The following is a 19170-nucleotide window of genomic DNA, read 5'->3' as shown; positions in this document are numbered from 1 at the left end:
ACTGTGTCTGAGTGAGAAATAACTGTCTGAACAAGGAAACATTTCCTTCGGGAATTTCACTTATGCGTTTTGCAATGTGTAACTAATATGCCCTCTATTCAGAGCCATTTGCAGCCAATTTATTTAATTATAAGGTCTCCATCATAAAATAAAATGTAATTTTAGTTGCTGTAGATATCTATCAGTTGGAAAGCTGGGAAAAAATTCACACTGAATTTTTATGAGGATGTGTATAATGTATGGAAATAAGTGTGGATGCCTGATGGAAAAGGATTTCCTCAAATATGACGTACAATTTCAGTGAGTCAATTGAACACAGATTATAGTTTATATTTGCAGCCTTAATCCCACAGGAGAAAATCATAAATCATTATTGCAAAGTTAATATGGGTAAAAGCAAACATCTGTCTGCTGTCTACATTCTGACTTCACTTTCCTCTCATTCTCATCTTCCTCACCCTCTAATTTTCCTGCTCAACCACTTGCATGACTCGCTCTGTCATGACTCCGAGTAACGCTGGCATCTCATTTAAAGGCAGCAGCCGAGCTCTGCATCCATTAGTTACAGTAGAGGGAGGGGAGACGGGGCTGTGGAGGGGAGGGCAGGAGGGAGGCTGACGGCTATTTAAGGGTTGGAGTTTAAGAAATGGGGGTCTGACCTAAAACCCCCTCACACTTTAAAAGACATTTACTCCTACACACTCTCCCTCTCTCCCTCTCTTTCAGTCAGCGTAGACAGTGAAGAGGCACAACCTCAGCCTGAGCTGTGAGCAGTGAGAGGAGATAAGGAGCTGTCTGAGGGAGAACTGACAGAGCTGCCACCTCGCTGAAGAGCTGCAAGACAGAGCAGTGGCACCACAGGGGAGAGCATCATTTATTTGGCTTCAGTGAACGTGCAAGGACTCAGAAGAGCAGCTCATCTTATATTCAGGGGATTGACAGACAAAGTGGACTGCATAAGTACAGGTAAGATGATGTATTTATGAACGTGTAAGACTAAAAAAATGTATTTGATCACCTTTTCATGTACTAAGTTCATTATCAGAATGTATATGAAAAGTAAAAATAGATATATAGTTGTAGGTACAGAACCAGAGCGCATTGATTATGCTTTATTGGTATTGCATTCTTTGTGTGTACTGCAACTTCTTCCTCAGTCAGACCAAAGTAGCAGCCAATGCAGGGATCTGAGGTGATGGCTGGCTGCTGAGGGAGTGAACATGTGGAAGAGTTATCCACAGCTTTGATCGCTTATGGTCTGGCAGCCAGCGGATCTTTTTATGCCAAAAAGATTTTGTCAAACTTGTGTCAGGTTGTAGATCAATACTCCAAAAATAAGAACCCAAACTGTCCAAAATGTCCATCTGTGTGTGCGCATGGGGTGAAAATGTGTTTGAGAAGGAGCATCCCTCTGCTGAGGGAGTCTGCAGGTTGATGATTCATCCTAGTACCTTGGGAAATGCAGTTTCATTTATATAATTTTTCCATTATGGAGATGAAATGAGGGGAAAGTGGGTGAGTGCACTGGATTTGCCAGTTGTGGGCAGAAAGGGAAAAAATGCTTCATCCATTCAGTCCCATTAGCTCTGCTTAATTGAAATCTAAGTTTGGCTTATGGTGGTTTCAACTTCTGATTTATCTTTTTGTGTTTTCGGTTTGAGTCACCGTTTACAGTCCACATTCAGCAGAAATGAATATCAGCTGAGGAAGATTCTAATCATTCCTCTGATGTGCTGCACAATGTAAATAATAATCCTTGTTGTTTTATCTCTCTGAACAAACTCCCATCTAGATGCACATTGTGTCATCTCTGCACAGTTTTTGTAAGATGGGATGTTTCACAGCCTCTCTGCTGGGTGTCCTGGGATGTGCTTGTGCAGCATAGTGAAAAGGTGTCTCATTGAGCAAACCTCTGTCAGAGAGACAGCTGGTTTAGTATCTGGAGCTCCCCCTGGGCTCGTCCTGCACCGTTTCCCTCGTCATGACCTCCTCACAGAGAGCCAGGGGTTTATCATAACTCAACACCACTCTCCCCTCTAATTTCTGTAAAATGTGTTAAATTTTTTTCCATGTCCTAATTTCCAGAGTTAAGATGATGTCCTGTGACCTCAAAGTGGAGAGGAGTTGGGTAAAAGATCATGGTGGGCTTTGTAAAACATTTATTTACACGACTACACTGATTTAAGTAAGGGTTGACACATTTTCTTAGTGTATTATTATCTGATTATATAGCCAGGGAGGTGTCGGTGTGTCAGGACTTTGACTGTAAATCTGTCAGTGTTTCTTAAATCAGGTGTCAGGTGTGGGCTGAGCACAGATGGCTGCATGTTAGTGGCTGAAACTAGCAAAATAAAATCTGCCCCCATTTTTCTAATTATCACATCATCACAACATTGAGTTCATATCTCCTGATTTCCGGTAAAGCATTAAATAGTGTGCGCTTGCAGGAAACGATAAAAAACACACAAAAAAATCACATCAGTAATTACACATCTCATAGATTTCCTCCTATGGCTCCCATAGTTGTAGCTGAAGTGATGTCTGCATCCTGTCTATCTCACCTGGGGACACAATAGTTCTCTATTTATTGTTCTTAAAGGACCTCTTTAGCATGTCTCCCATGCAGCAAAGGGGAAATTTGTTATCCGTTAATGAGGTGTTTCGATTTCTGTTATTGTTGTATCAGGTAGTGTAACTCGCTGCTCCAATTAAACTGGTTAAGATGTTTTCCAGCTGGTCCAGATGCTGTAAGAATTAGACCTGCTTTTTGCCATTAGTGCAACATTAAAATGATAAAATACGAACGCGTACAAATAAGCAGATGGACTGAATAAATGTTTACCAGTGGCCAGAGTACTGACACGCTTCTGTCAGACAAAAATCTGTTCCATAAGTTGCTCCAGACATGCTGCAGTTATATTGTTCTCATGAATGTGAGTTCTTTAAATTACAGTGTGAAACTGAGATGCCACATTTACTGTGTTTATCAGCAGAAGCAGTCTTTCAGCTGGTCGATTGCGCAGATAAAATGCAATGAAATAAAGTAAATTAACCACAAAATACTCCGTGTGGCGGTTCTTTCACTTTCGTTGAAGGGTGAAGGGGAACTGAACCATTGTGTGGTACTGCAGCGCCTTTATTCTTTGACTAGGCAAAACAGATGTCCTCATTCAAGGGCCAACATTCCCAGTTTCTCTTTTCCACGCGGGAAAGTTCCCTTTTCACTGCCAGCATGGGGGAAGAGCACTAAAACTACAGCAATTCTGGATTATAACTTAGTGAACAGGTTATATTTATTTCAATTTTCTCTCCAAATTATCTTCCCATGTCTCATTGTGAAATAGGATGTCCTTGGTCAACCTCATCTGTGCTGTGAATGATGTATTCTTGGCTTCTGTTGCTGTTAGCAGTATTATTCTTATATAGTTTGCCTATATGTAATAGGAGACCTTGCTTATAACAACACATTCTGGCAGCTTCAGGTATGAATCATATGTAAAGGGTGTTTGTCAGATATATTAGCTGTATTCAGACACATTTAAAGCCAAATGCTATTGACAGAATCTTTAACACAGGCTGCTAGAGCTGTACTGAGGCTATGGGGATTTAAACTACAGAATATCAGCGTTTGGTCTTTTGGGTCTTTTAAGCCTTTCTTGACAGAGATCTGAAGACACAGTTTCCAGATTTACACCCACTATAACCTGCCTGTACCCTACAGCTCACCAGATGTGCAAGATGTTGTGAAATTCAAGCTCAGTGTTATATCTGTGCCCTAACAGATTAGGTGAAGGGGTAAAAAAATGCAAGCAGGGAGCATATGAAGAGAAAAATGTCAGGTCAGTGTCTAAGTCAAAGGTCAGAACAGTAAAAGGAAGAAAAAGTGATAGATGAGAGAGTGCCGCCCTCGTACCTTGGCTTAAGTCGAACAGTTTAAAGGGAATGCAGTGACTGTTGTGGAAAGTATGTGTCAGACCCATCAAACAAGTCTGATTTAAAGGTTCAGTGTGTGAGATTTAGGGTTGAACTACAGATATTAAATATAGTGTTCAGAATCATGTTTTGCTTAATATGTAATCACACAAAAATGAGAATCACTGTGTTATCGTTACCTTAAAATGAGTGGGTCAGTGCTCAGGGAATCCAGATATATTAGCTCCAAAGTCAAAGCTCCAGTCTTTCTCTTCTCCATTTTTCCATTTTATAGACGTTGTTATCCAGGTTTAAGGTGTAAAAACCCAGTGCTACTTTTGAGGCAGTAATTACATTTTTGTCTCTATTTAACCTTTTTTAAATGATTTATCACCATTTATCATAATATTATCCTCTCTGTTTTGCATTTTTTCAGTGAAAATTAGGTATTTTCCGATATTCAATTTACTGGTCATGTACTTTTAATCATCATACTGAGATTCCATTTGAGGGTTATTATACCAATAACAGAGAAAACTGAAGAAAACCAGACTTTTTCAGTAAAATATATCATTAACTGTGCATAAACTAAGTGTCTCCATCCATTGTCATTTATCAAACTTCATGGGTTTTACTGGTGAATCAGTGTAGTAGAAGATGATGGTGTTTCTATGTTCACTACGGAACCTCTGAATGTCCAAATGGGTCATATCTGATGACCATGAACAGATGACAAACTGCATTTTCCACCAATTATTTTCATGTATTGATTGAATTAGTGGCTATATGGTTATTAAACATTTTAGATCAGTAGGTGCTTTTGGTCACTGGTGTATATTTGGGTCTTTATGGGTTAATATGCTAGAGTCCACAATCCTCGTATGTAAAAAGCTCAGAGTGGAGAAAAAACAAATGAGCGCTTCCATCTTTTTATGTGGCTGCTGTAGTTGGTTGCACTTTGAAACTTCACCATTAGATGTCACTAAACATCACACACTGAATGTTTAAGCAGAATCCTCATATTTCCTTGAAAAAAAAAGGCAGATAAAACTTGAAGGACAGTATCCTCTCATCATGGTGCACTCCTCTGATGAGCACAAAACCACCAGATTTCCTGTCGGTCTGAAGCAAAAGATGATGTCAAACACTGGAGGCCGTTGGCAAACAACTTTTCACGTCATGGGATGATGAGTCCACAGTCTTAATCTGTTTTATGTGTTTTCCCAGATATAAATCTTTGGCATTCCTCACAGGAATATTCATCACAACCTGCTGAGAGAGCTTATAGTTTTGGAGCAAAGAAGAATACACATAGGCTCGGCCCTCCTGTAAATCCTGAACCACCTTGTCAGTAGCATTAACAGCCCACCTGGTGTAGACCAGAGGACAGGTGACTGCAATTTGTCATTTGCCATGAGTTAAGCCTTTGATTGGAGGTCAGAGGTAGAAGTGGGTGTTATTGGATGGGTGGGATTAACAATGTGGTCATGTTTCCACAGAAATGCAGGAAACACCAGCTAACCTTTGCTGACATTATCTGATCGCTGAATATGAGCATTGTGTTTAATAAAGTGTTTCCAGAAGTCTTCATGAGATCTCCAACCCAGGTGCATCTGTCCCACGTGTCTTTTCATAGTGATCACTGCATGAACAGTTCCCCTCTGGAAGTAATTTTTCATTGGGTTGCATGTGCGAGTAATGTCAGCAGCTACCATTCAAAATTTCTAGACAAAATCATTCACTGCTGGCAGATATACAACCCCTTGAAGTCCACTGGCTCCCAGACTCTGCCTCAGACATAGATGTGAGCTGCGACGGCATAATGCACATCCTGTCTAGGCAATATTTGCTGTAGTTTGGGTCTAATGAACAGGACATGAACAATAAGGGGAAGCAAAAAGAAGCCTGTAAAGATGCTTACTACTGTATAGAGTTCTATGCTAATATATATGATTTAATATAATATAATATACTGTACTTTACAGAGCCAACTTTGAGCTTCCTTAATGAAGACGAAACCACAGATACTGTATTTTGGCTCATTTGTGCATTCACTCTGGACCTCTGTATTGATTTTTCAGTTATACACCCATGCTTACTCAGATCCTTTGGAAACTCAACACTGACTAATCCAAGGCGGCTTTCCCACGGCAAGGAAGAAGCTTGTCATTAGTTCTAGTTTTTCTCCCACAAATTATAGTGTTCACAGTGACCAGCTGACAAAATCATCAGAGAGATTTGCGGGCCTAAAGTCCTGCATATGTCATAATGCTGTCAAATAATACTATATGTTCCATTTTATAAAGTTTACATAGAATTTTTTGTCATTCATGCTGTAGGTACAATAGATTTAAACATTCAGCACTGATGAAACTTGTGTGTTCACATACTGTGAAAGTTGATGTGCCAGCACAACTGTGAATTCTTTGGTATTGAGGCCATTCTTATACAACAGTAACATTTGGAGATTAAAGAAATATGATATAACAATGTATCTGAGCTGTTTGTGGCATTTCCTGTGAGATCTTCCACTTCCACTATGGTTAAAACTGCATGTTGTATTTTTCATGGCCTCATTTATCTGTCTGTCAGCAGGACTGCACAAAAACTCTGCACAGATACATGAATGGCCAGAACCTTTTGTCAGGGGGTAGATTTTTTACAGCCTGAAAGCAGAGTTTAGAGGTGATAGAATTTTTTCTTCTCAGACCACTTGAATTACAATATGCTGAAACGTAATTAGAGAATTTTTGCGAGCAAACTATTATGCATGACAGCTTTAAACTAAAAAAAAATCCATCATCGACACCACCTGATAAATTATATCTTTGACCTTTTTCATCATGGCAACAGTCGGTTAAAGTAACCTGTGGCACCAACTGACAAAAAAACATAACTATAGGTCCTAATTTGTGGTTTAATAATATTGTGGTGGGATTAGAAGCGGAACTATTGGCCTTGACAAAGGTTTATGGTCTCTGAGTCTCCTTCTAGTTATTGAATTGTCTCCTTTTCTTTTCCCAGAACTTTAACCACTAACCAGGACTGGCCTTTTCTCAGAGGGTTTAAAGTCATATTTATTTGGTGGAATCCACATCCCTCATCCAGAATGGGTAGAAGAAGCCTTTTGGGCTGCCTTCTCTTGACTCTTTTGCTCAGTTTATCCGATGGTGGGCTTGTGAAAAAAATCCTAAGGCACCGGCGTCAGACTCTAGCGTCTTCTGGAGAACATAACATCACCCTCCCAAGCGCAGACCATCCTGTGGTTTTTAATCATGTCTACAACATCAATGTTCCTGCTAGTTCTCTGTGCTCTGTGGACCTGGACGCCCCAGAGAGCACACAGCTCTACCCCAAAGATGTAGCAGCCTCCTCAGGCCATCACACCAGTGAGCACACTGTCAACGGGGAGAACCAGATTGTCTTCACCCATCGCATTAACATCCCTCGGAAGGCCTGTGATTGTGCTGATGACCTGCCCGGCCTGAAAGATCTCATGAACCGTCTGGAAATGCTTGAGGGAGAAGTGTCAGCATTGAAAGAACAATGCACTGGTGATGCTCCCTGCTGCAGTGCACAGGTAACAGGTAAGAGAGGTTTATCTGCCAGACTGAGTAGTAAAATAATTCTTTATTAAACTGAGTGTGGAATGAAAAGTACAGCAGCAAGGATGCTACACAGTCCCCTGAGTGACATCCAGTTTAAAGCACATCTGTTCCAGTCATTTGGTATAGAGATCTTTGGAACTGTGTGTGGGTGTGTAATACTTTATTGTGCTGCAGAGACTCTTCAGGGTGCTTTGAATTGAGCTTTATTTGGCTCAAATAACATGACACGCAGTCACTTGGCTATTCCAAAAATAATTTTCTAGTTGTTACTATAATAAGCCAACCAAATGATAGGTTTCATGCATTACACAATACCATTCTTCAGCTAAAGTGATGAGACAGAGTGGCAGAAATGTAAATACTGTATATAACCATCATTTTCACCTATTCATCTAAGGTGAGTTGGGAACTAAGCCGTACTGCAGTGGTCATGGGAACTACAGTGCTGAAACTTGTGGCTGTGTGTGTGAACCCGGCTGGAAGGGACCGAACTGCACCCAGTCTGAGTGTCCCAGGAACTGCAAGGGCAGAGGCCGCTGCGTGGATGGAAAGTGTGAATGCTTCAAAGGCTTTTCTGGCGGGGATTGCTCATCCGAGGTCTGCTCTGTGGACTGCGGTGTACACGGCCAGTGTGTGGGCAGCCAGTGCGTCTGCTCTGATGGCTTTTTCGGTGAGGACTGCTCTCAGTCCAAGTGCCTCAACAACTGCCTGGGCCGAGGCCGCTGTGATGATGGAGACTGTATATGTGATGAACCCTGGACTGGATTTGACTGCTCTGAACTCATCTGTCCCAAAGACTGCTATGACCGTGGACGCTGTGTGAATGGTACCTGCTTCTGTGATGAGGGATACACCGGGGAGGACTGTGGAGACCGCACCTGTCTTAACAACTGCCAGGGCAATGGTTTCTGTGTTAATGGCCAGTGTGTCTGTGTAGCCGGCTACGGCGGAGAGGACTGTTCCCAGCTCACCTGCCTCAACGACTGCAACGGCAGAGGGACATGCTTCAACGGGATGTGCATCTGTGACTCTGGCTACCAAGGTGAAGACTGCAGCCAGTTAGCATGTCTGAACAACTGCAACAACAGAGGCCAGTGCATAAACGGACAATGTGCCTGCGATGTTGGTTTCCAAGGGGATGACTGCTCTGAGCTGTCCTGCCCAAGCAACTGCTTGCACAGGGGGCGCTGTGTAAACGGCCAGTGTGTGTGCGAGGAAGGCTTTGCTGGTGAGGACTGCAGCATCAGGACCTGCCCCTCAAACTGCTATGGCCGTGGGGACTGCATTGACGGCCGCTGTACGTGTTATGCTGGATTCACTGGCAAGGACTGCAGTGAGCTGAGCTGTCCTAACAACTGCCAGAATCATGGTCGTTGCATCGACGGCCAGTGCGTTTGTGATGAAGGCTTCACTGGGGAAGACTGCAGTCAGAAAGCTTGTCCCAACGACTGCCTAGCAAGAGGCTACTGTGTCGACGGCAAGTGCGTCTGTCAAGAAGGATTCTCAGGAGACGACTGCTCTGTGCTCGCCTGCCCAGATAACTGCAACAACAGGGGGCGCTGCATCAATGGAAGATGTACCTGTGACAGTGGATATGAGGGAGAAAGCTGTGCAGAGCTGAGCTGCCTCAACAACTGCCATGACAAAGGCCGCTGTGTGAATGGCCAGTGTGTCTGTGATGAGGGGTACATTGGAGAAGACTGCTCAGAAGGTGAGAAACTCTGTTTAGTTCAGTGCAGAAACACACAGGGGCTTTTAACAGCTCAGAAAGTCTGAAACTTTCCATGTGTCAACTAGATGTACTATAAAAGAAAATCCAGAGTGATGTAATTTCCGTTTATTCTCAAAATTCACTCACCACTCATCCTGAGGGAAACTACTTAGTGAATTTAAAAAGGTTTTTAGTTTGTACTGCCGTTGTCTGCACTTTGTTCACACGTATTTGGCACTTCTTCACACTGCAGCCAGATGTGGCTCTGGAGTTTGCATTAGCTCTGCGGGGTGGATATTCAGTGATTGAAGGCATGAGAAACTATCCAAGACAACACCCTCAGCAGTGTTTTTTTTATCTTATGCTTTCATTTTTCCAGTGTCTCCTCCAAAGGACCTCAACATTGGTGAAGTCACCCCAGAGACAGTGGATCTATCTTGGACCAATGAGATGTTGGTGACGGAGTACCTCATAACCTACGTACCAACCTTCCCTGGTGGTCTGCTCCAGGAGTTCACTGTTCCTGGGGACCAAGCTGCTGCCACTGTTAAAGAGTTGGAACCTGGCATTGAATATCAGATCAATGTCTATGCCGTTCTGAGCAACAAACGGAGTGTCCCTGTCACTGCCAGAGTGGCCACACGTATGTTGTTTTTTTAATTTTAGTTGACTGTAAACTAAGTATTCTTGTGGAATACTGTTATGTATTAACTGTTTGGATTATTCTTTGTTTCCATCCCACCAGTTCTCCCACAGCCAGAGGGTTTAAGGTTTAAATCAGTGAGAGAAACCTCAGTAGAGGTGATGTGGGACCAGCTGGACCTCTCCTTTGATGGCTGGGAGATCTATTTCCGCAACACGGTCAGTCTGCACGTCTCTTGAAGTTTTGCCAAGGAGTTTATTAACCAACAGGGAAAAATCGAGAGGTGATAAGCTATGCCAGCTTATTGGAAGTGAGCACTAAACACGGATTTATGTTAGCGCTAACCATTGAAATTGCTTTGACAGGTGGAAAACTTTAGTGTGGGCAAGTCTGGATGTTATAGAACTGTGGCTAAATCTGTTACTTAAAACTCGAGCCAGTACGTCTTTCGTAAGAAACGACTGTGCAAGCTGATAAGATAGAGACCACTTCCAATATTGCTGCAGCTGCCGAATTTTCCCCCCTTTTTCATCATATTTTTTTAGAAACTCACACAGTTGACAGAATTGACCATATACCGTCATAACATTTTAGTGTGAAACCACAATACTAAAATGTCCTGGAAATCTCAAGCAAAATATTTGCTTCATTTCATCATGTTAAGAGAATAAAGACATCTGTTTTGAAGTTCAACGTAAAAAAATCCATATATATCAATTCAAACCAATGTCATGGTGAGAAAAAATATCTCCAAAAAAAAAAAGCAAAACAGCTCTAAAAACCTCAGTTTTGGTACTTGTACTGATGTCTTTCCTGTGCTAGTTGTCACAATTTTCTTGTATGAATGTCATAATTACCAGTATATTTACTATCTGTGTGTGTGCCCTTGCAGAAAGAAGAAAATGGAAAAATTGCAACCACCCTCCCACCCTCTCAAAACCAGTTCGTCCAGTCGGGACTTGGGCCGGGGCAGGAGTATGAAGTCTCTGTCAACATTATTAAGAACAACACCAGAGGCCCTCAGACATCCAAAAAAGTCACTACCAGTGAGTTTCAAGCTGTACAGGAATATATCTAGCTGTTTGAGGCAAGAAAACCAGTTGAGGTATGAATGTACCTGTTCCCTGATGGTGGTGACGTTGTAGTCTGTATAGTATGCTTATGTTGTCATTTACTATATGTGGTTGCTAATGGGTATCCTGTCACGAAGGGTAAAAAACATTTCTGTTGGAATGTCGGAGTGAAATTCCAAAATGAAACGAAGAGCAGCAACAGGAAATCCCAGCCAGCCCTGAAGTTTCATCTAACATATTTTGGTTAGAGTAATAACTCAAATAAATTGAATCTCAGCTTAGCATGACCATGTAAGAGCTGTATTTTACACTCTATCTAAATCTTACTCGTAGCTCTAGTCCTCTTTCCTGCTGAAACTTTTACTGCAGCGTTACTCCATACATTACGTGGTGAAATTCTTCCAGTGTCTTGTAAACTAAATGGCTTTCCCAGGCACAAAAGAGGTTATTTAGTCTGGCATGTAATACCTTCTACACAAGTCTGCACTGATGGACTCCCTGGGTATCGCACCATTACATTTCTGATGTCATTTATTTGTATTAGCTGAAACTCAGCACAGCTCTCTGAGATGAATGATAGAAGTAAGGTTAAACCTTTTATAACCTTGAACCTCAGTGGTCCTCTTAGCACTGCTTCGAAATATAGAGAACTAATGTCTCCCCTCACACACACATCAACACAGGGGTCTTGTTAAGTCATAAACACGGGCTGAAAGGGTATCACATTAGATTTCATTGTAGTTTTCCTTGTGTTGATGCATGGTTTTGGTTTGTCTTACTGACTTCTATAATGCACACAATGTCTAAATGTTGGGACAGGGACTGATTAGTTTGATTGGCTTGTTAGAAAATTAATGCACATATTCCATTGTATAATCTACACATTATGTATGATAAGTTCAAATAGTGTCGAGGGTCTTGATTTACCTCTGCTCCAGAACGTATCAGACCTATATTTGGAGCAGGCTAGTGTTAGAGACAAGCCTTTATTTCAAATTTCCTCAGATTAATAATTCAAAATGGTTGTAATTAACGAGAAACCTAATTTTGATCTGCTTCTGTTTGTGAAAGTACCAGGTTCTTAAGTGTTGCAAAATAAAAGGCCTCTCACATTTCTGTGGATGGAATCTATTCCCTACATAAGAGAGCTATTATTGTAAAAATGTAAAAAATTTGTACCCCTGACAGTTTTGCCAAAGAAGTATGACACACACCTACAGTGACTGAAAATGGACAGTTGCAGTGCTGAAACCTGTGGCTGTGTGTGTGAACCCGGATGAGGGACCTAGAGCAACAAACTGTAAAAAATAGCCACATTATATTGTTAATTGTTTAAAATTTACCGAGTCTGTATTTGATTATCAACAGCATCCTCGTCTGTTATTAGAGACCCAGCTTATATTTGACTCCCAGTTTTTATTTTAGGAATTAAGTAAATTAAAGCCATTTGTCTTGGAATTGGTTGGACAAAACAAAACAAAAACAAGTCATTTAACCCATAAAGACCCAGTGCTTCTTTTAGGGCAGTTTCCAAATGAATTTTTCTATATATTTAACCTTTCTTAAGTGATTTATCATCATTTAATATAATATTATCCTCTGTATTTCTCAATTTTTCCAGTGAAATCATGTATTTTCCTATATTTGATGAACTGATCATGTAGATTTTCATAAAAGCTCAGATTAAAGTTGAGGGTTATTGTATCAGAAACAGGGAAAACTGAAGAAAAAATTACTTTTTCAGCAAATATTTCAGTAACTGAACATAAACCAAGTGTCTCCATCCACTGTTATTTATCCAACTCCGTGGGTTTTACTGGTGAATCAATGTTGTAGAAGATGACGTTATTCCATGGTAACTACAGAGTCTCTGAACGTCCAGATGGGTCATATCTGATGACCATGAAAAGCTGACAAACTGTATTTTACACCAGTTATTTACATGTATTGATAGGATTAGTGGATCAGTGGGTATTAAATATTTTAGATCAGTAAATGATTTTGTTTGATGGTGGATGTTTGGGTCTTCATGGGTTAAAGCTGTAACCTTAGGGACTTTGATGACAGATTTTGTACACTTTAAACGTTTTCTATTTCAGGAAGAATTTATCTCATATTGAGGGAATACTGTTGACAGAATAATCCATTCCAGAATGGTTAATAATGGCAGTTGGTCTATGTTGTCATCTTAATTCCCCTTCCAGAGGTTGACGGCCCCCAGCAGGTGGAAGTGAAGGATGTGACGGACTCTTCTGCTCTAGTCAGCTGGTCTCAGCCAGTGGTTCCTGTTGACAAAGTCATTATGTTTTATGGGCAAAGCTCTGACCCCTCAGATGAAACCAGTGTGGAGATTTTCTCCCCAGACAAACAGTACAGTATTGACGGACTGAGGCCGGACACTGAGTACAAAGTGTCCCTTGTCTCCAGGATGGGAGACATCAGCAGTGACCCTGTCACCACAACATTCACTACAGGTAGGCATGTTGCTCACAAACAACCAAATGTTAAATGCCAAGTGCTTTTCAAAACTGCAGTCAGTTTTCTGATATTACAGTCTACCTGTGCTAAGTAATGCAGGTTATCTCATTTGGACTCTGGAAATAAACTATAAACTATACAGGCCTTCAACACAGTGTTTAAAAATTTTATAGCAAGTTGTTCTGCTAATGGGATTTACTATGTTACTCCAGCCCTGGATGCCCCTAAGGACCTGCAGGCTGTCTTCCAGACTGATAACAGCATTTCTCTGGAGTGGAGCAACAGTGCAGCTGATGTTGGCAGTTATCGGGTGAAATACAGTCCCATCTCTGGAGCTGCACATGGCGAGGAGCTCTTCCCGCGGGGGCCTGGACACACTACAAAAGCTACTATTACTGGTGTGGATGATGGAAATAGACATTTATTAACCCTCAGGCTGACTTTCTTCTTCAATACCAGGTGGTTATTTTTTTCTATTCCTCTGTCTGGCAGGGTTAAAGCCAGGGACAGAGTATGGGATTGGAGTGACTGCTGTGAAGAATGAGAGAGAGAGCCTTCCTGCTACTACAAATGCAGCCACTGGTGAGAGACACTGCTGAGCAGCTGTCCAAACAGCCATCCTTCACACACCTTCATAAATATGCAGACAGCCAGGTTATGCTGTTATAAATTGGATGACAACATGAAACTACTTGGCAAAGATGATTTATGGCTTGTACTGATCATGCAAGAGAAGTAAGAAAATACATAAACATATCAAATATCTGACAGCAAAGCCTGCTGACAATTTTCCACTTGATTTTTCTTGTCTTTAAATTCTCTGATCTATGACTCATCTGTTAGACCTCGATCCTCCCAGAGACTTTGAAAATGTGGAGTCCACAGAGACCTCAATCACGCTGAGGTGGCAGAAGCCTCAGGCCAAGGTCTCAGGCTACAAACTGGTGTATGTCTCCAGAGATGGTCAGTTTGAGGAGGTGGACATTCCCGCCATGGCCACGAGTCATGTCCTGCCCAACCTGGCCCCTGGAATGACCTACACCTTCACCTTGACTGCAGAGAGAGGCCACAAGAGGAGCGACCCTGTCACTGTGTCTGCATCTACAGGTGGGTAGGAACAAATTTAGACTTTTTTTGATGTCAGAAATATGACTTAAGATACAGAATACTGTTGATGTGTCCTTTGACAAGTCTGCAGAAAGGAAATCTTAATGTTCAGTAATTGTATTTTCCCTGTTGGTTTGTAAGCATTCAGTTCATTTAGTTTGTTTCAAATTAAAAAGGAAGTTTAGCAACAACCATGAAAGTAATCTGGTGACTTAGAAATAAATCTGCAGCCAACAAGCACCAAGAAATTGATCTTCACTTATGCCTAAATGACTTTTCCTTTGCCTTCTTGTTTTTCTTGTAGCTACTTATACATTTTATTTAGCTGACTCAGATGACCGTGAGCTAACGACTCCCCCAGGCTCGGAGGACAATGTCATTAGCTTTTCGCATTTAGACCCATCTGAGTCTCAGTTCTCTGGGACAGAGCCTGAGGATGAGCGTGGAACACTGACGGTCTCAGGCATCGCGTCTGACAGATTTGACCTCTCGTGGAAACTAAAGCCTCCAGGAGTCTATGATAGTTTGGCCGTAGAATATAAAGACACACAGCGATTGTTGGAGGTGAGAGAGGTCTACCTCCCAGGAGATGCCGCTGGGTCTAGAATCCAAGGCCTGAAGGCATCAACAGAATATCAAATAAAGCTTTATGGGATAACGAGTAGCCAGAGATCTGCGCTACTTGAGGCGGTTGCAGTCACAGGTACAAGCTTCTCTTTCCGACTGAATATTGATCAATGACGGTGTCGTAGTGGCTTAGATTACAGTAGTGAAAAGGTTTGCATGTCAGTATTTTACTTAGTGACAATTTTGCAGTTATCATACTTATTATATAAAAACTTAAGCATGATACAGTATGAAGACAAACCCAACTAAGATGATGTATTTTCTCAAAAACTCCTTTTAACTCATCCCACCTGTCACCTGCCAAGGCTTCAACACTGAGGCAGAAGGTTGCTTCCAAAAACATTAATGCAAGAAGAAAATACTTTCTTGTCATTTCTTTCAGCCAGATGAAATCCAGCCAGGGTTGTCACGTCCTCCCTGAGCTATTATTTCATTTTATTTCATTTCATTTATTTATTCATCCCAGTCTAAATGACTGGAAAGGAGCAGGATGAAGATAACTTATGTAATACCTGTCCCTTTCTTGAAACATCTACTTATATTAGATAGGTTGCCATTACAGCTATTACAGTAAACAGTTTACAGGATAGTCAGTGAAAATAAAACAAATCCAAAATTGCATGAGTAAAATTATTTCATTATATGCTTTTATAAAGCTTCTCTATTCTCTCCTTATATAACCTCTTAAACTGAAAAATATTTGTACAGCTCTTCTCTTCCATCGCCAAAGAATTCCACATTCTGACTCCCACAACAGAAATACACATTTGCTTTACATTGGTCCTTACCCTTTGCTGTTTAAAAATAAACCTCCTTCTATGTTTTTCATCCTGTGATACTAAAACAAATAATCTCTGCAAATTTGCAGGCAAAAGTCCATTTCTCACTCTCAACACAATCAACAATTTCCTTAACTCAGCTAAAATATCAGGTACAATGGGTTATACTTCACTGGCTGTTCCATTTTCTTCTTGCATTTAAGCTTTAACGTGCAACCATTCTGCCCTCTGACAGCCTGCGCCACTAATTCCATCCTCATCATTCAACATCCTCCGTCCCATTTACGGAATCTGAAAGTTTAGCAGCTGAATAGAATTACACCATACATCCTTTGCATGTCAGACAAACGACCTGACAATCCTTCTTTAAGACATCAGGAATAAAATGGCTGTGCATGGCTTCACCATCCATTTGAAGACAACTGTGTACTTCCACTCATGTGGACTACTCAGAACCTTCAAAAAATTAATGGCTCTGTCTCAAGTGCCATTAATACCTTAGCTGTTGTGCAGAAATGGATCTGTGACATTTGATGATATACAGTAAAACAGAATCCTGGTAACAATGAAACTCAATGGGGAAAATGACATTGCCACATTTGTGCAAAATTGTACTCTGTATTGTTCTTTTTCCAGAATGTAGTTTAACCCCATTTTTTCTTTTTAGGTGTGTTTTTTCACTCATCAGCAGCAGCAGCCAGTAACAAATGCATTTTTTAACTTGTTCTTATTTATTATAGCTCCCAAGCCCTCCTCTCCAGGTGTATTCAGTTTGATTACCAAAGGTGCCCCACCAACCCCACAGTCTGCTTTGGATACTGGAGAGGTTCACAGCCCAGATCACCATCCTCTAAATACTCAGGCCCCTTCCACTTCTGATACCGATCTGATGAGGTCTGGGGCTGAGCCCAGAAACTCAAACCTGGAAACACTGGGGGAGCTAACTGTCGCTAATGTTTCCTCCACTAGTGTCAGCCTGGCTTGGCAGACACCCGATGAAGCGTTTGAGAGCTTCGTAGTGGAGCTCAGCGCTTCATCAGGGCCTACGCAGGTCCATGTGACCACACTACCAGGAAATGTGAGGAAGGCTGAAATAGATGGTTTGTCCCCCTCGGTACAATATAATATTACATTACAAGGGCTGCTGGAAGGGAAAAGGTCTTTACCTCTCAAAGTTGTTGCTACTACAGGTACATGGAGAAAACACTTCGCAACCTATTATCATCTATTCATTTTTAGTGTTTCAGATTTTCATTCTGGCTATATGATACCCTTTTCCTTGACAGGTGATGCTCTGTATTAGAAACCACATTACCCCTGCATCCCATATGTTCATGACTGTATAGGGTGCTGCAGAAATGAGTCTTGAACTTGGTACTCAGTGTTTTTTTAGCTCTTGGTTTCCTCATCTCAGTCAGTTTTTTCTTTTAATCCACTTTTGGTTAGGTGCCTGAAATAAGAGCTCAAGTTAACACATGCATAAGAGATGAGTGTTTTATGTTGGTTTGTTCCAGAGCATAAAATACAGAAGAACATGTCTTTAAGAAAATGATTGTCAGATTACAGAGGTTGTCAGGGACATCAAAAATAAAAGAGATGAGTTGAGATAGATGAGTTGGCGTTAAGAGGAAAGGTGTGCACCTTACTACTATCTGTATATATCCTGTTCGTTGTACATATCTTTCATCTGTAGTATAGAGTTAGCTTTTGTATATTCTTTCTGTATATTGAGTTCATCTCAGGAGTTCTAGCATTACTTCAGTAGCACATGTGTATTAATATTTTATTCTGAAGCATTTGCACAGTCCTACATTTTCTTTAATACTCTGTGATTTTTTTAAATTTTTTTAATACAGTCCCTTTTGCACTAAGTGTTTCGCTGCTAAATTGAACTGAGCTGTTAGACTGATTTTCATTGTTCCTGTGACAGTGACAATAAAGATTTATTCTATTCTATTCTATTCTATTCTATTCTATAGTAGAAGAGGAAAGTCATTCAGTGTAATACACTGTTAGCAACATGGGGGTACTTGTGGGTTCTTATGCATGTTCTACCGTTTAGTGTAAGGGAAGGTAAAATGATGGTAATATTGTAAAAACAACGTACATCTAAAATCCGTTCAGTGTCTGTTTAAGTGTGAGACATGGTTTTTCTCCAAACTCCATCCACTGCACTACATGGCTTTGTTTCTGTGTTGGTTGTCATGTGTGCTTCTCCTAAAGGGGCTGCACTGATCATAAACTACTGCAGGTAATACTAACTCTGGCAGGAGTAGAGCCTCATAAAACCCTGCTCTACAACATCCACATTATCACCTTAAAGGCATGTGATATTTCTGTATATTTTTGTTGAATTGATTTATCCTTCTAAAATAAAAAAAGTCAATTATGAAGTTTATTATTTTGTAACCTTTTGTTTACCACAGAACATGTTTTCTGCAATAATGTAAAAACTTGTAAAAAAAAACTCCCACTGGCTCTGTTGAGGATACCACTGAGAGGCTAACTTTCAGTTTCGACCACCAAAACATCATCTCTGCAGCATTCTAATTCTCACTGTGATGATTGAGTAATTTAAAATGTCATCATGCTATTTCAAATCATCTTGCTATTCCATTGACCCCACTCTAATCTGTCTATCTACCAGAGGAGCTGAAGCCCATGGTGGTGAACCTCACCATCTCTGAGATTACATGGGACAGCTTCACTGCGTCCTGGACCCACATGGGTGGGGAATTTGACAGCTTTGTCATAGAGGTAACAAACTTGGAGAATACCGCAGAGAGCCAGAACCTCACTCTGTCCGGAGATGCTTTCAGCCTGGTTATATCTGGGCTGAATCCCAACACCAGCTACATGGTTGGCCTGTATGGGATGTATCAAGGCTCCTTCCTTGAACCCGTGTACACTGACGCCACCACAGGTACCTGCTGCAGGCAGCCTTAATGCGCTCTATCCTTACTCTTACCTTCCTCTTCCTTTCTTTTCATTGATTTTTTACTCCTTTACTTCTCAGTTTAAATGTGTCATTAAATGCACTCTGCAGCCTCTGTCGTCCCACTCACAGTGGAGAGTCCAAAACTTGCTGCATGAAACAAGAACAATGAAATAACCTCATTTCTAATTGGTCATCACTGTCCCAAACCCTGGCCACAGTGGACTGTACTGCTTCATCTTAACCAACATGCCATTTACCATTCTTCACCCTCCAGCCACTGTTTCTGTCTAGCTG

The 19170-nt window shown here is 41.2% G+C and overlaps 1 protein-coding gene across 1 annotated transcript in view; it reads left to right on the top strand.

Annotated features, from left to right (window-relative positions):
• LOC115430000 (tenascin) overlaps window positions 1-19170 on the top strand; it is a 48176-nt gene that overhangs the window by 17735 nt on the left and 11271 nt on the right. The window contains exons 3-16 of the mRNA XM_030149856.1: window positions 727-966; window positions 5140-5302; window positions 6937-7499; window positions 7918-9231; window positions 9611-9874; window positions 9977-10092; window positions 10767-10920; window positions 13152-13421; window positions 13638-13823; window positions 13918-14007; window positions 14269-14532; window positions 14837-15235; window positions 16679-17128; window positions 18586-18861. Of these exons, the coding sequence (XP_030005716.1) occupies window positions 7022-7499; window positions 7918-9231; window positions 9611-9874; window positions 9977-10092; window positions 10767-10920; window positions 13152-13421; window positions 13638-13823; window positions 13918-14007; window positions 14269-14532; window positions 14837-15235; window positions 16679-17128; window positions 18586-18861 (4261 nt within the window). The 5' untranslated portion in view covers window positions 727-966; window positions 5140-5302; window positions 6937-7021. The remainder of the gene's footprint in view (window positions 1-726; window positions 967-5139; window positions 5303-6936; window positions 7500-7917; window positions 9232-9610; window positions 9875-9976; window positions 10093-10766; window positions 10921-13151; window positions 13422-13637; window positions 13824-13917; window positions 14008-14268; window positions 14533-14836; window positions 15236-16678; window positions 17129-18585; window positions 18862-19170) is intronic.

This window comes from Sphaeramia orbicularis, chromosome 12, assembly GCF_902148855.1.
Source record: "Sphaeramia orbicularis chromosome 12, fSphaOr1.1, whole genome shotgun sequence".
NCBI lineage: Eukaryota > Metazoa > Chordata > Actinopteri > Kurtiformes > Apogonidae > Sphaeramia > Sphaeramia orbicularis.
This window is presented reverse-complemented; position numbering and strand designations above follow the sequence as displayed.